At 40.2% G+C, this 13,738-nt stretch overlaps 1 protein-coding gene across 14 annotated transcripts in view; it reads left to right on the top strand.

The window, feature by feature from the left end:
* Positions 1-13,738, top strand: part of ERC1 (ELKS/RAB6-interacting/CAST family member 1) — a 212,469-nt gene that overhangs the window by 149,567 nt on the left and 49,164 nt on the right. For all 14 annotated transcript variants that reach the window (XM_044417005.1, XM_044417012.1, XM_044417009.1 and 11 more), the window contains one exon: positions 9,498-9,642. In XM_044417005.1, the coding sequence (XP_044272940.1) occupies positions 9,498-9,642 (145 nt within the window). The remainder of the gene's footprint in view (positions 1-9,497; positions 9,643-13,738) is intronic.

Below are 13,738 nucleotides of genomic sequence, written 5' to 3'. Positions count from 1 at the left end.
TCTTGCATTATTAAATGTAAGATGCTCTGGGAGCTGAAAATTGGAGTAAAATACTGTAAATAAACAAATGAATATGACCTCTAGCCCTCAAGTTCTCCTCGATAACAGGTTTTAAAAATTCTCCTTGGACATGAAGACTCTTTCTTAAAGCCATTATCATTCTCAGTTGCTTTTCACATGTTCAGATGAGGTCAAAAGATCCACAGTGGCCAACTGCTCAAAATGTTGTCACTTCACGAGCAGAAACTCTGTTCAGTGTACAACTGTTTGCAATAGAAAAAAAATTGAAACTTTTTTCAGTTTTGAAAGGATAGAATAAGGATGCAACTTGAAAGTCAATGCTGAATAAAAATGGTTTTTGGGTGTGGGGGACTTCAAATACTTTCTCTTATTGAATGGGAAAAGTTTTTCCCTCTGTGCAAAAAGGAATTACCTCATTTTGAAAAGTGCATGCTTTAGGAGGAGCTGGAGCAGTAACTCCACTTGCCACATTTTGTTTCTGCTCTTCGTTTGTGAACCACTTTACATTTCCCATGTTGGAGCACAGACATTATTTGTAACAATTCCTTCCTGTTGCTTGCTTCGTTCTGGTAGAAATGGCAAAAATTCTCTCTAAAGTGTAGAGTTAGAGTCTCTCTGGGGTGCTTTAAACTAAATAAAAGCTCAGTGTCTACAGGCCATCAGTCTTATTCTGTCCCTCATTCACCACTCCCATCACCCACCCACCCTCAAAGTAATCAACCTAGTGCTGGGCGCTTTGAAATGTTTACTCAGAAAACAGTTCTGTTTTGACAGACAGCAATTACAGCACCTGGGCTTAAGGCAGATTTTACAGCTCTTTTGGGGATCCCTTATGAATAGTCACCGTGAGGTTGGTACAGATTTCTGCAAACAGGCTTTGAGGCAGAAATTGTGCTTGGAACCCTATTATGTTAACTACATACACATACATATACACTCTAACTCCCCTCCTCCCCACTTGGCCACCCATACCCCTTTTGGAGGAATCATTTTGCAGAATAACAGGAACCATGTAAAAGCTACTCCATATTCTGAATATAAAGAGAACTGTGATAAAAGCAGCCTTTAACCTACCCTCCATGAGGAACTGCTTCTTTTTAGATACTAGATTGCCTTGCTTGTGTATGCATGGAATGGAATCTTTTGTAGGTCTGAGTTGACTTCTGAGAAGCATGTATTTTCATAATCATGCTGCCTTAATAGTTTCACAAGTTAAAAGTGCAATGTAGACTGGGATATACAATAGTTTGTTTGTTCAGGTGCCTAGTTGATTCTAACATTTATCATCCATTCAGTCTACAAAGTTATTAGAGAGGGAGCCACTCATAATAGCTAAAGCAACCCTGTATGCAGAGGCAGCATATCTGAGAGCAAACAACAAAAGAGGGAATGTCCTATTTGTAAACTTTCTGATATATCTGTTGAAAATTAAATGCTAGAGTAGATAGACCTTTAAACATCTGATGTAGTTTTGAGGATTCTATTGTTTTATTTAAGACTATTTATATAAAGACTGGACTCCCTCCATCTTTCATCCCACACAGGTTGTCTGAAAATATGGTTTCTGTCATGAAAAACATCCTCATTCACTACTTTTGCATCATTTCTTAAAATATAGCTTTTGTAAAGCTTGGGTTTTAAAATCTTCCATATCCCAGCTGCATTTCCTTATTTGACTTAAAGGATATCGCTTGCCATGGTGTTCACAAAATTTTTAATGGGATTCTTCAGCCAACTTCACTGTGTCCCAATGAACTTTATTCTTGCTTTCAAAAATGTGTTAGTTTGTTTTAGTTTTTCCCCCGTAATGCACCCAGAACAGAAAATGTACATGTCTGACCTCTATGAAAAGGTGTCTGTTCTTGTCAAGCAGTTATTATTTTTCTCCCCTCAGTATGACTGCTGCTTTGAGCATATACTGGCATCTGTCTATATCTTCAGTAAGGAGGGTTTTGGTCTGTTATAGAGAATACTGCTCTGTTTGCAGTGAGATGCAAAGGTGGTCATTTCTTTGAGGAACGTGGCAACTCTGGAACCACATGAAAGCTACTAGCATTAATCCCCTATTGAAGACTCATGGTAACTTTGACTACTGTGTTGCAAAAAAAGTAATTTTACAGGATGCTACTAACCTGGTAGGTTAGGAGTGGAACATAGACCACTTGAAACAGCCTTTTACACTCCTATGACTTTAGTGTCACAACTGACCTCCAAAAAGCTATGTAGAACTTTACATCAGACTCTGCAACTGCATATTTTGAATACATACAAACCAATACTTGAGATTTATTTAAGATAGCATGTGGTAGCGTCAGATCTGAATTGAATTGTGAAGGGGAAAAATTATTGTACATCAAAGTTATTGCAGGATCTAATGACCCTAATGTACTGAAGATTGTAATTTAACTAGTAATTACTATATAATAGTATTACATGGTTTTTATTCACATATGAAGGGTTAAAATTATGAGTTAAGTATTGGGGTTCTGCAATCCCTCTCTTTGTGATTACTGTTAGTTAACTCTGTTCAGTTTAAGCCCTATATTATAAACAATAATCTTCAATGTGTTTTATTTTCCCAAACTGCAGTCATGGTTAAATATGGCTCATTTTAACTGTTATTAAATTGTTGTATGTTTGGCCCTAGTGAAGTATTTTTTACAACCATTGGACAGTTAAACTAGCAAACCTAAACTTACATAGAGTTTCCAATTTATATCTTGTCCTCCTATGACTTTGGTTTCTGAGGATTCTCCTGTCAGGTCAGCACTATTTGTTTCATATGGGATAATTGTGGAGTATATTCCATGTGGAAAACATAATTGTTTGTCATGTGCAATAGTCAGAAACCTGGATTACTATCAAAATACTTTATTGTATTGATTTGAAAATGACAGATAGCAATATTAAAGCATCAAATCCACAGCAGTCACATGATAAAATCTTAGTAAATAAATAAATCATCTGAAACTGCTATTCCAGTTAATGCAGACCCAGAGCATGGTTAATTCTTAAACTGATATTAAAAATATTCCATTCTTTTTAATTGTACTGGGGCAGGGGGAAATAACAGCTCTAAGTGCAGTGAAGATAGAAAGTATATTAGTACATTTACTCCAGCATCCTGGGGTTAGAGTAGTTTACTTCTGAAAATAGCATTTTAAAGTGCATCAGCTATGAGGTAAGTGAAGGCTAGCAGCAAAGAACACTGGTAGGCCTGAGCCTTATTGTTCTTCTAAGTAGTTGCAGGGCTGTCCAGGTGTCCTGATTTAAAAGCTGCTCATTGAGACAGGAAATTGTATCTTGTTCTGAGGTTTACTGTAATAAAGTACATAGTCCTGAGGGATGGTGCTGCTAGGTCCATGAATCACTTTATGGGCAGGCTGCTTTCACCTCAGCCCAGTGATTTATTCATGTCATTCCACAGCAGGAATGGTAGAAATGTAACCAGTGCGTGGCCTTGCCCCCTGGATGAGCCCTTAAGTAGGAGGCCAGTATATATATCCTGAAGGCCAAATGACTTCACAGTATGTGCTAGGAATCTTTGAACAAGGGGATTTCTCAAAGTTCTTGCATATAGTTCATAATTTGTTAGGATCTGAATGGCTTGTTCAAAGTAAAGGTGACTTGTAAATACTTTTAGGCAGCAACCCTGTACCTGCTTATCTGGTATAGTTGGTGTATTTACCTCTGAGTAGATCTATAAGGATGGTAGAATCAGTATAAAAATAGACCATTTCAGGTGTAGGGCTTAGGTAACTCAATTTCACTTTTGTCTCTAGGAATTATTTGTTGTTGTTATTCATTGCTATTTTTATTACTGTTATTAGTAATTACTGTGTTACTGTTGTATTTTGCATTTGTATGAGTATCTTTTATATTCTTAAGGTGGGATAGAACTGTGGTTTGTAAAACTGATAGCTATCAACCATAAAGACTTGCGATATTAACATAATTTCTTATAAAAAGCAAAAATTATCCAAGGTAAAATATATATTTCTTTAAAGTTTAAACAAGTGGTCTGTTCTTGTTTTTTTACATTTTGATGCTTGATTAATCAATGGATTGATGTTATTCCCACCTTTCTACCAAAAACAGCATTCAGGCTGACTTAACACTAATAAAACTTGATGAAAACAGTAATATGCAGCATCTTTCCAAATCTCAAGACTTTGTGCTTGTTCATCAGTCATCACATGATGGCAGAAACTTTAATTTCTTGGATTTGTAAAGCAGCCATCATAGAACAAATTATCACAGAGCTTTCATATCCCTTAATGACACCTCAAACACATTGCTTTTCAATGGGATGAGTTCATACTTTCAACTGCAAATAATCAAGTGATAAAATACTGAATAACAAGAACATAGGAATTTGATTTATACTGAGACAAATCATTGGTCCATCAAGGGCAGTATTGTTGACAGTGAATGGCAGTGGCTCTCCAGGGTTTCAGATGGGATTCTTTCCTCATCCTATCTTGAGATACCAGTGATGGAGCCTAGAAATTTTGCAGGTTAAGCAGATTCTCTACCACTTGAGATTGTTCAGATAGATTTGTCTTATTCTAAACAGGAGGTGGAAGAGCAGGGCTGGGAAAGACCTTGAACTTTCAAGGTTACCTAGTGAAGTTTCTCAGGCAGAGCCTGAGAAATAGCCTTCTTTGGAAAGGCCAGGAGGGTTTTCGGGGGGGGGGGCAGATGGAAGACCTGGCCTTGACCCACTAAATAAGCAATAAAAGAAACCAGCTGCCTAGTTAGAAGGTCTTTGCTGTTGTGCCATCTTGCCCTCAAGCAGCAAGAGCCACCCAGAGGGTGAAGTCAGGCACTTTACCAAAAGGGAGGTACAGAGGGGAATTTTCCAATTTAGAGTCAACATTTTACATGCGCAGGTGCTTCTCCCTAAACTTTGGCACAAAGCTGTTTTTGTGTATACTGCTCTGTAATCTGTTAAATATCAATAACAGACTTGCATTTCAAAGGATTGTCTTGAGTTTGATAGCCAGAAGGAAAGAACCAACTCACAACACCAGCCAGGCATGCCATCTCGCAGGGTACTCCATTCCATTTCCCAGCTTTCCTCCCCCACAACAGTTTTCCATTTTTATTCACAGTCACTCAATGTTCCTTTCCCACTGAACATTCTCCATCTTCATTGAGCTCTTTTTGGACTATCTCCCCTTAGTGGGGGTTCCCCTCACACACACAAAAAAAAAATTGTACTTCTGCAAACCCCAAGTCTGTTGATAGTGCCTTAATCATGAGTGAAAAGTGCTGCTGTGGCTACTTAAGGATTCACCCTTGGAGAAATTGTGTTCTGTTTTGGTTAATGATGACTATCAGGTTCAAGCCTGCTTAGAAATGTCCTGCTGGTCAATTGAGCTTGCTTAGCACAACTACATTCAGAATTGAACTTTTTAAAATCATTGCATTCATTTTGTTGGAAATTTATTTAATACTGGAACTGAAAGCTGAATCATTCATGTCTAGAGAAACTTTACTGAGTAATATTCAGTGAGGCACCTGTGCCCCTGCAACTTCCCTTCCATTTCATTAATTCCCTTGTGCAAGTGGGACTCACTGCTTCAACAAGGAAAATTTAGCACTTCCTAGAGCAGGGGTCTCAAACTCAACTTGCCTGGGGGCCACTGGAAGTAGAGTCTGGGTGAGGCTGGGCCGCATCAAGTATTCCACTACCGCGGTGGTGGTGGGCCGCTCATCCCGCGGCCGGCCCGGGCGCTGCCAGCGCTTTGAAGGCCGCAGGGCCCATGCCCTGCCTGTCCTGGCAATTGGCCCGCGGGCCGCAAGTTTGAGACCCCTGTCCTAGAGGAAGTCCCAAGACAAATGGAAGTATTCATTTCTGGAAGCAAGCAAGTAGGTGGGAGTCCCCTAATGAGTTCTGCTAACCTACCCACTTCCAGAAATAAGTGTTATATTTGTTTTGAGTAGTCCCTGGAAATACTAAATCACTAGTAGTGGAGGCAACTTGCACAATGAAATCGGAGGGGGAGGGGGGGCGGGGAGGCAAAATCACATCATTGGATATTGACCATTAAATTATTATAATTCATTGCATTTATTTGTTGAAAGAATTAATTGTTGCTTGGAACATGATACATTAACTAATTTCTTTCTATAGTTAATATAGCTATTGAGTCCATTGGTCTTAATTGTTCTAATAAAGTAAATGTTTTAAAATTGGGAGGATGGATCCATTAGTGCCCAGCCACTAGTCTTGTTTATGTTGCACTAGCAGAACCCAGTCCATGTGCAATAACAAGTGCTTGCCACCTTGACAGGTCTCTGAGGAAACACATCACATACTTCATTAAAAACTACAACTCTCCAGAATACTCCATGCATCTGATGAAGTAGGCTATAGTCCATAAAAGCATATAATTTTATAAGAGCCAGAATTTGTTAGCCTTTAATGTACCACAAGATCCTTTGTTGTTTTTGCTGTAACAGAGTAACATGGGTACCTCTGGAAACTAAACAATAGTTTTTATAATTACTAGCTGGAATGGAACAGGGAGAGAAGGAACCTGATAAAACTGATCTTTCAGTAGAATATTACCTTTGGGCCAGCATTCTTTAATGAAAGAAGATGGAATGTAGTACCTATGAAAAGAACTACAGTAGCAGCTTACAATTTGCAGGCTCAGACCTGGAAAATATGAGCAACTTTAAAGGTGGCTTAAAACATTGTATACCATAACACTATAATCATATAAAACAATAAACGCAGGCCTGAATAAGTATTAAGGCTGCAATGACTCAGTGCTCAGGCAAAGACCTTTTTTTTAAGGTATTCATATCTCTTACATTAATCTTTGCCATGAACAGTGATTGTATAGTCTGAGAATCTTGGGAATAAGAGGAGGTTCAAACATTGTATGTATGGGAAAGCAAATATTGATTCATTTTTATTCTATGTTAATGTATTTGTTAATTGAATTTCTATAGAGATGGTGGAAATGTGAACATATCATTCTCATTATTGTCAAAATCTGTTTTCCCTTGTGGCCTAGAAGCTTTTCATTGTAATGTTAAGAAGCAATGTAGTTTGAAGTATTTTCATGGGGCACCTTAATGAAGACTGGTTTTAGTTTTCATATAGAGTACATAAATCTATACAACCTGGTTTAAGTTATCATAGGAGTGGATATTAGAAGTTCAAGGGGGTAAGACTGTAACTTGGATTCAATGGAGGAGTTCAAACAGAAGACACAAAAGAGGGTCTCCCGAGCAAATTAGATGGGGCCTTCAACACAAGTTGCCCTGTTCGGCCCTTTCTGTGTCATGTCACTATTGCTATGTAAATCTTAATGACCTTATATTGTAGTAGTGGCAAACATCATGAGACACATTCCAATGAATGCGGGATCTGGGAGTGGTTATTATTTTAATTTCCCACAATGCCTCCATCATTCATTCATTCATTTATTTAGACAACTTGTATGCTGCCCCCATCGCATAAGCCTCGGGGCAGCTTACAATCATTAAAATCCTGCGTATAAATACAAAAAAAATTTCATAGAATAAATAAAATACATAAAATAGTGGAAACAGCCTGGTTTAAAATCAACAAATAAACCTTGACAATTAAAATAGTGTTTAAGTAGAAAGGTCTTGGCCTGGCGCCAAAAAACAAATAACGACAGCGCCAGGTGGACCTCTCTGGGGAGCGCATTCCATAGGTTGGGCACCACCACAGAGAAAGCCCTCCTCTGAGTACTCACCCTCCTAATATCCTTCACGGAGGGTTCCCGGAGAAGGGCCTCTGCCGCTGATCTCAAGGAGCAGGAGGGCGTATATGGACTCAGGCACTCCTTTAGGTAACCAGGACCTAAGCCGTTCAGGGCTTTATAGGGGATAACCAGCACCTTGAATTGGGCCCGGACTTCAGTGGGGAGCCAGTGGAGCTGACGGCGGACTGCAGAGCAGTGCCCCCAATCCCGCTAGCCTATTCAGAAGGATACTATGGTCGATGGTATCGAAAGCCGCTGAGGGTCCAGGAGAACCAACAGAGATGCACTCCCCCTGTCTTTCTCCCTGTACAGGTTATCGTACAGGGCGACCAAGGCAGATTCAGTACCATACCCAGGTCTGAAATGGGTCCAGATAATCAGTTTCATCCAAGAGTGCTTGGAGTTGTCCCACCACCACCCGCTCAAACACCTTGCCCAGAAATGAGATGTTGGCCACCGTCTATAATTGGTGGCCATCTCTGGATCCAGGGAAGCCTTTAGGAAGCCTTTAAAGGGGCAGGTACATGGCCATCCCTCAGAGAGGCATTGACAACCTCCAGGATCCAGATCCCTATCCTGTCCTTGGCTGTCTTGAGTAACCAAGATGGGCAAGGGTCCAGTAAGCAGGTGGTGGAACGTACTCGTCCAAGCACCTTGTCCACATCATCAGGCCGCAATAACTGAAATTCATCCATCAATTGTGGACCAGACGGCAGCATTGGCTCCTCCCCGAAGGTTCTGAGTCACTAGTGGAGTCCAGCTTGTGACAAATCTGAGCGATTTTCTCCTTAAAATGTTTGGCAAAGTCGTCACAGCGGGCCATCGAGGGTGGTACCAGGTCTTTCTTAGGGCCTGGATGAACCAGCTCTTGTACCACCCGAAAAAGCTCCGCTGGACAGCATTGTGAGGAGGCAATGGACGCGGAGAAAAATTTCTTTTTTGCCGCCCTCACTGCCATAGCATAGGCCCGATAATGTGCTCTTAAGTGTGTTCGGTCAGATTCATCCCGTGATTTCCTCCACCTACACTCTAGCCATCTCCCAACTCGCTTCATCGCCTGTAATTCAGGTGTGTACCAAGGGGATGAATGGGCTCTGCCTGGCGGGAGAGGACGCTTAGGAGCGATCGTGTCAATAGCCCTGGTCATTTCCCCATTCCACAGTCTGACCAGATCTTCGACAGGAGCACCAGCCTTGTCAACTGGAAATTCCCCCAGGGCCTTCAGGAAACCATCTGGATCCATCTGGCTCCGGGGGCAGACCAGCACAATCAGGTCCGCACCCTTACAGAGGGAAAGGCCGCTCTCGAGCTCAAACCTCACGAGGAAGTGGTCTGACCATGACAGGGAAGTCAGACATAAATTCCTCACCCTCAGATCACCCTCTTCCTGCCCCGTCGAGAAAACCAGGTCCAGAGTGTGTCCACGTTCATGGGTCGGGCCAGTGACATGTTGAGACAGCCCCATGGCCGTCATGGAGGCCATGAAGTCTTGAGCCACCCCGGTCAGAACCGCCTCGACATGGAGATTGAAGTAACATCAGTGTGAGCACGCTGTTGAAAAGAAAATGGCACCAACTCTCTGATACAGCCACCTGTTTCTCCTATGAATATTAGAGGATTGTTATTTGTAAGGGAAGCAAAGCAGTGTCTGCTGTAAGTTACAAACATAAGGTATATGTTGGTGAACCTAAATGTGATTAAGCCGTTCACATTTTGCTTTTTCAGACAAGAAGCCCTTCTAGCTGCCATTAGTGAAAAAGATGCCAACATTGCTCTGCTGGAGCTGTCATCCTCCAAGAAAAAAACCCAAGATGAAGTAGCTGCACTGAAACGAGAGAAAGACCGCTTGGTGCAACAGCTCAAGCAACAGGTACAAAAATATTAGGCAAGATACTGTGGGGCTTGGTGGTTAATTTGGTGTGTATGACTTAATATGAGTGAGTTATCCATTCATTTTGTGGTGTGTCTGTGGTTAATGCCTCTCAGCATTCCTTCTATTAATGCCTGCTCACAAAGGACCTTCCACAAAACTAATAGCATAACATTTTGATGTGTTTTTTTCCAAGTATGGGGCAGGGTGTATAATCACACGCTGGCTGGTTTTCTCAGAATGAGAGTGCACCAAGGATTGAGATGCTCTTCTTTAAGTTTCTGTTAGGGTTGCAGATAGCCGATGATGATGATGATTCATATTATTCCTGTTCCTAGTAATGAGACTCAAAGTAGCACAAGACTACTTCCCATAAATAGTTATTTACAAGGGCAAAGTAAATTATAGACTTAAATTGTGATCATTTTATTTACTGTGATACCAAATGTAGCCAAACATGGATCTCCTGGATTTCAAGAAAACCAATTTTAATGAACTCAGAATAATGTTAAGTAAAGTTCCATGAGAAAGGGATTCCACAAAGGGTGGGGAATTGTTTTAAAGGAAATTCTAAAGGCACTATTACAAACAATTTCAACAAAGAAAAAAGATAGAAGACAGCAGAATAAGTCCATGTGACTTCACAAAAAGCATAGATATGATCTGAAAAAAAAGACATGTATAGGAATTGGAAAGAAGGCCTGAATACAAAGGAAGAATACTAGCAGGTAGCATGGAATTGCAGGGAAGGAAGCCATCAGGAAGGCTAAAGCTAGGATGAACTGAGGTTAGCAAGGGATGCTAAAATCAACAAAAAAAGCCTTCTTCAAAAATGTCCAAAGTAAAAGACAGAGGAAAGAAATGGGGGTTCAGCTAGTCAATGTGAATGGCAAAATGATAACAGATGACAAAGAAAAGGCAGAAGTGCTTAATTCTTAATTTGACTCAGTCTTCTCCCAAAAGAAAATCTGAGGTACATCTGATTGGTCATGGATCATCTGATTGGGTTGAATGAGTTCAGATTTCCTAGTCCCAATGAATCCATCCTAGAGGAATAAAGCAACTGGCAGAAGAACTCTCAGAACCACTGACTTTTATCTTTGAAAAACCGTAAAGAACAGGGAAAGTGCAAGATGACTGGAGAAGGGCTAATGTTGTTCTAGTCTGACATCAATCCCTGGGAAAATTCTGGAGCAGATTATATAGCAGTCAATCTGCGAACACCTTGAAAACAAGAAGCCAACAGTAATGTCTCAAGAATAAATATTGCCAGAATAATCTGATTTCATTTTTTCATTGAAAGCACTGGGCACTTTTAGCCTTGAGAAAGGAAGACTGAGGGGGGAAATGATAGCACTCTGCAAGTATTTGAAAGGCCATCACGAAGAGGAATGACAGGATTTCTTCTTGATCATCCTAGAGCACAGATAATGGAATAATGGGCTCAAGTTACTCAAAGCTGAACTCTGACTAGGTATCAGGAAGTTATGGGCTCTCCCACACTAGAGTCATTCAGAATGCAACTGGACAGCCATCTGAGAGGGACTGTTTAACTGAGTCATGCACTGAGCGGGGGGTTGGACCTGATGGTCTTCTGGCACCTTCCAACTCTATTATTCTATGATTACGGTACTACTTTTGGCCCTTAAAATCCTAGGCTATCTCAAGCATTGTCCCACTCTGTTAGCTAAATCAAAATTGGTTTAAGTGAAAGAGGCCATATACATAGTTTAAAAAGTGTGTGTGTGTAGCAAGAGAGAGCCTCTTTCGCTTAAACCAGTGTATTGATACATCTCCATGTATATTTGTTCAACAGTTAATATATTCACCAGAACCTTTCTCCAAGTGCTCCCACTTTCTAACATTAGGCAGTTGTGCATTGGAAAGTGTTTTAAGAGGTGGTGCCAAATTATGGAATTCCTGTCTTAAGCAGGTACACCTGGCACCTATATTATCAACTTTTCAGTGCCAGGCAAACCCTTACTCTTAGGCTTTCAATGATGTTCATTCTTGTTTCTCCTCATATCATATAAATATTTCAATGACTTCTGGCTTGGCCTTTTAAAAGATATCTCCTGCTCCTGGTATGTGATTTGGCTTCACTTCGCTTCGCTTTTATTGGTTTCAGGAATTGTATTTTATTGATCTTATCCTGTCTGCCCTGTTTTTATCATTTTGTTTTGACTTTAATTGTTGTAGTTGTTAATTACATTTCTATACTGATCATAGCCAAAGTTCTCTGGGCAGTTCACAACAGAGAGATAATTGCAATTTTTCATTGTTAGCCACCTTGAAACTTCTCTAAATGAAAAAGGATACAAATTCTAATATAAATAATCAACAATGCCACCATAATTCTGTTATAAATATTTTAAGTACAGGTTAAGACACATTTACCTCCAAAATTATTGAAAATTGTTTAGAATAAAGAGTACCTCTGGTTTGGGCGGGGGGGGGGGATTAATATAATTTGCATAAAACAGTCCCTGGAAAGATAGTGGCTTAGTTTCCATAGAGGAGTAAATAAGTACTATTAGGGATAATGCCTAATTTTCTTGAAAAAGTCCCCAAAATTAATATGAGATAGTTGCATGTGCACTCCTGTATTTAAGATGCTATCCTAGACTAGCAGGTAATCAGGCCTTCAAAAAAGTTCAAGTACTTCATCCAGTCTCTTCAGTTGCTTTTTACATGGTGTTATTGTTTTTCCCAAAGAAGGACTTGTGACTATTCACTATAAATCATCTTTGTAAGTAATTTATGTGTCCACTCACCTAAAGAAATGTTCTTACTTTATTTTATTTTGCAAGAGTCTTTCTTTTCAGGAAAGGTTCTACCTGATTGGCTCCTTAGTGGCAGCTTAGGGGAATGCTGGTCTTCTCCTTTCCCTAGCTAATGCAAACACTGGAGAACTTCTAGAGAGGAAAATCTTTATTCAGAGAGCTGTAGAAGTCTTGATAAACTTTAGCTAAGTAATTCCTGTGCTGGTATTTTTAACATATTACTTTGCCAGAAAGTTAGTAACAGCTGCCATATTTGGACAGCCACTGCTGAATCCCAGCCACCACCAGCACCAGCACCACTTGCTTCACTTTCACTGCCATTATGACTAAATTATTATGTTGCCAAAGGCAGTAAATTGTAGCCAAAGACCCTTTGTACCAAAGATTTCTTCTAAAGGACTGGTGTTCTGTTTGCAGTGGTTTTTCACTTAACATTTAAAGTTGAAGTAAAATGTTTAACGTTTGAAAATTAAGGTCTTTTTCCAATAGTTAAAACTAACATTAAAGCAGGTCAAAAATCAACTTTACAATATGTAACATTCAGCTTTACTGGAAGAATCATAAATACTGTCACTTTACAGCAAGATGGCTTTACACCAACAAAAGCCTTTGAAACACACTTTAATGTAAAATACATACTCCTATTTCATCATTTTGATCAAAGGTTTCTTGGCATTTGACATCCATCTTCAACAATATGAGGAGGTAAAAGATTCTAGAATTACAAGAATCTATAATCTGGTACCTTAATACACAAGACAAAAGCCTCATAGGTATTCTGTTATGAGTGCCTGATATTTTCATCCTGGAGGTTTAGAATTGCTACTAATGATGGTGATTTTTAAAAAAATCAAGCAAACTACCTCTCAAAGTCCTCTAGTCTGTACTTCTGTACTAGTCTGTACTGTAATTCCTGCCAGACAAACTTTGTGGAATTCTATGACAAGGTTTTGCGATTGCTAGATGGAGGGGATGCAGTGGATGTGGTATACCTGGATTTCAGCAAGGCCTTTGACAAAGTGCCCCATGATACCCTGGTGGAGAAACTGAGGAGTTTGGGATACACCAAAGCACTGTCCGGTAGATTAAGGCATGGTTGACTGACCGAAAGCAGAAGGTAACCATTAACGGGGAATCATCGGGATGGTGGCCAGTGACAAGCGGGGTCCCCCAGGGCTTTGTCCTGGGGCCGATCCTGTTTAATCTTTTCATTAACGACATGGAAGAAGGGGTGAACAGTCTGCTGATCAAATTCGCAGACGACACTAAAACTGGAGCAGTGGCCACAACTGAGGAGCAGATACTCCAGATCC

This window comes from Varanus komodoensis, unplaced genomic scaffold (genome assembly GCF_004798865.1).
Source record: "Varanus komodoensis strain SLA01 unplaced genomic scaffold, ASM479886v1 scaffold85, whole genome shotgun sequence".
NCBI lineage: Eukaryota > Metazoa > Chordata > Lepidosauria > Squamata > Varanidae > Varanus > Varanus komodoensis.
Note: the sequence above shows the minus strand (reverse complement) of the source record. Positions and strands in the feature narration are given on the sequence as shown.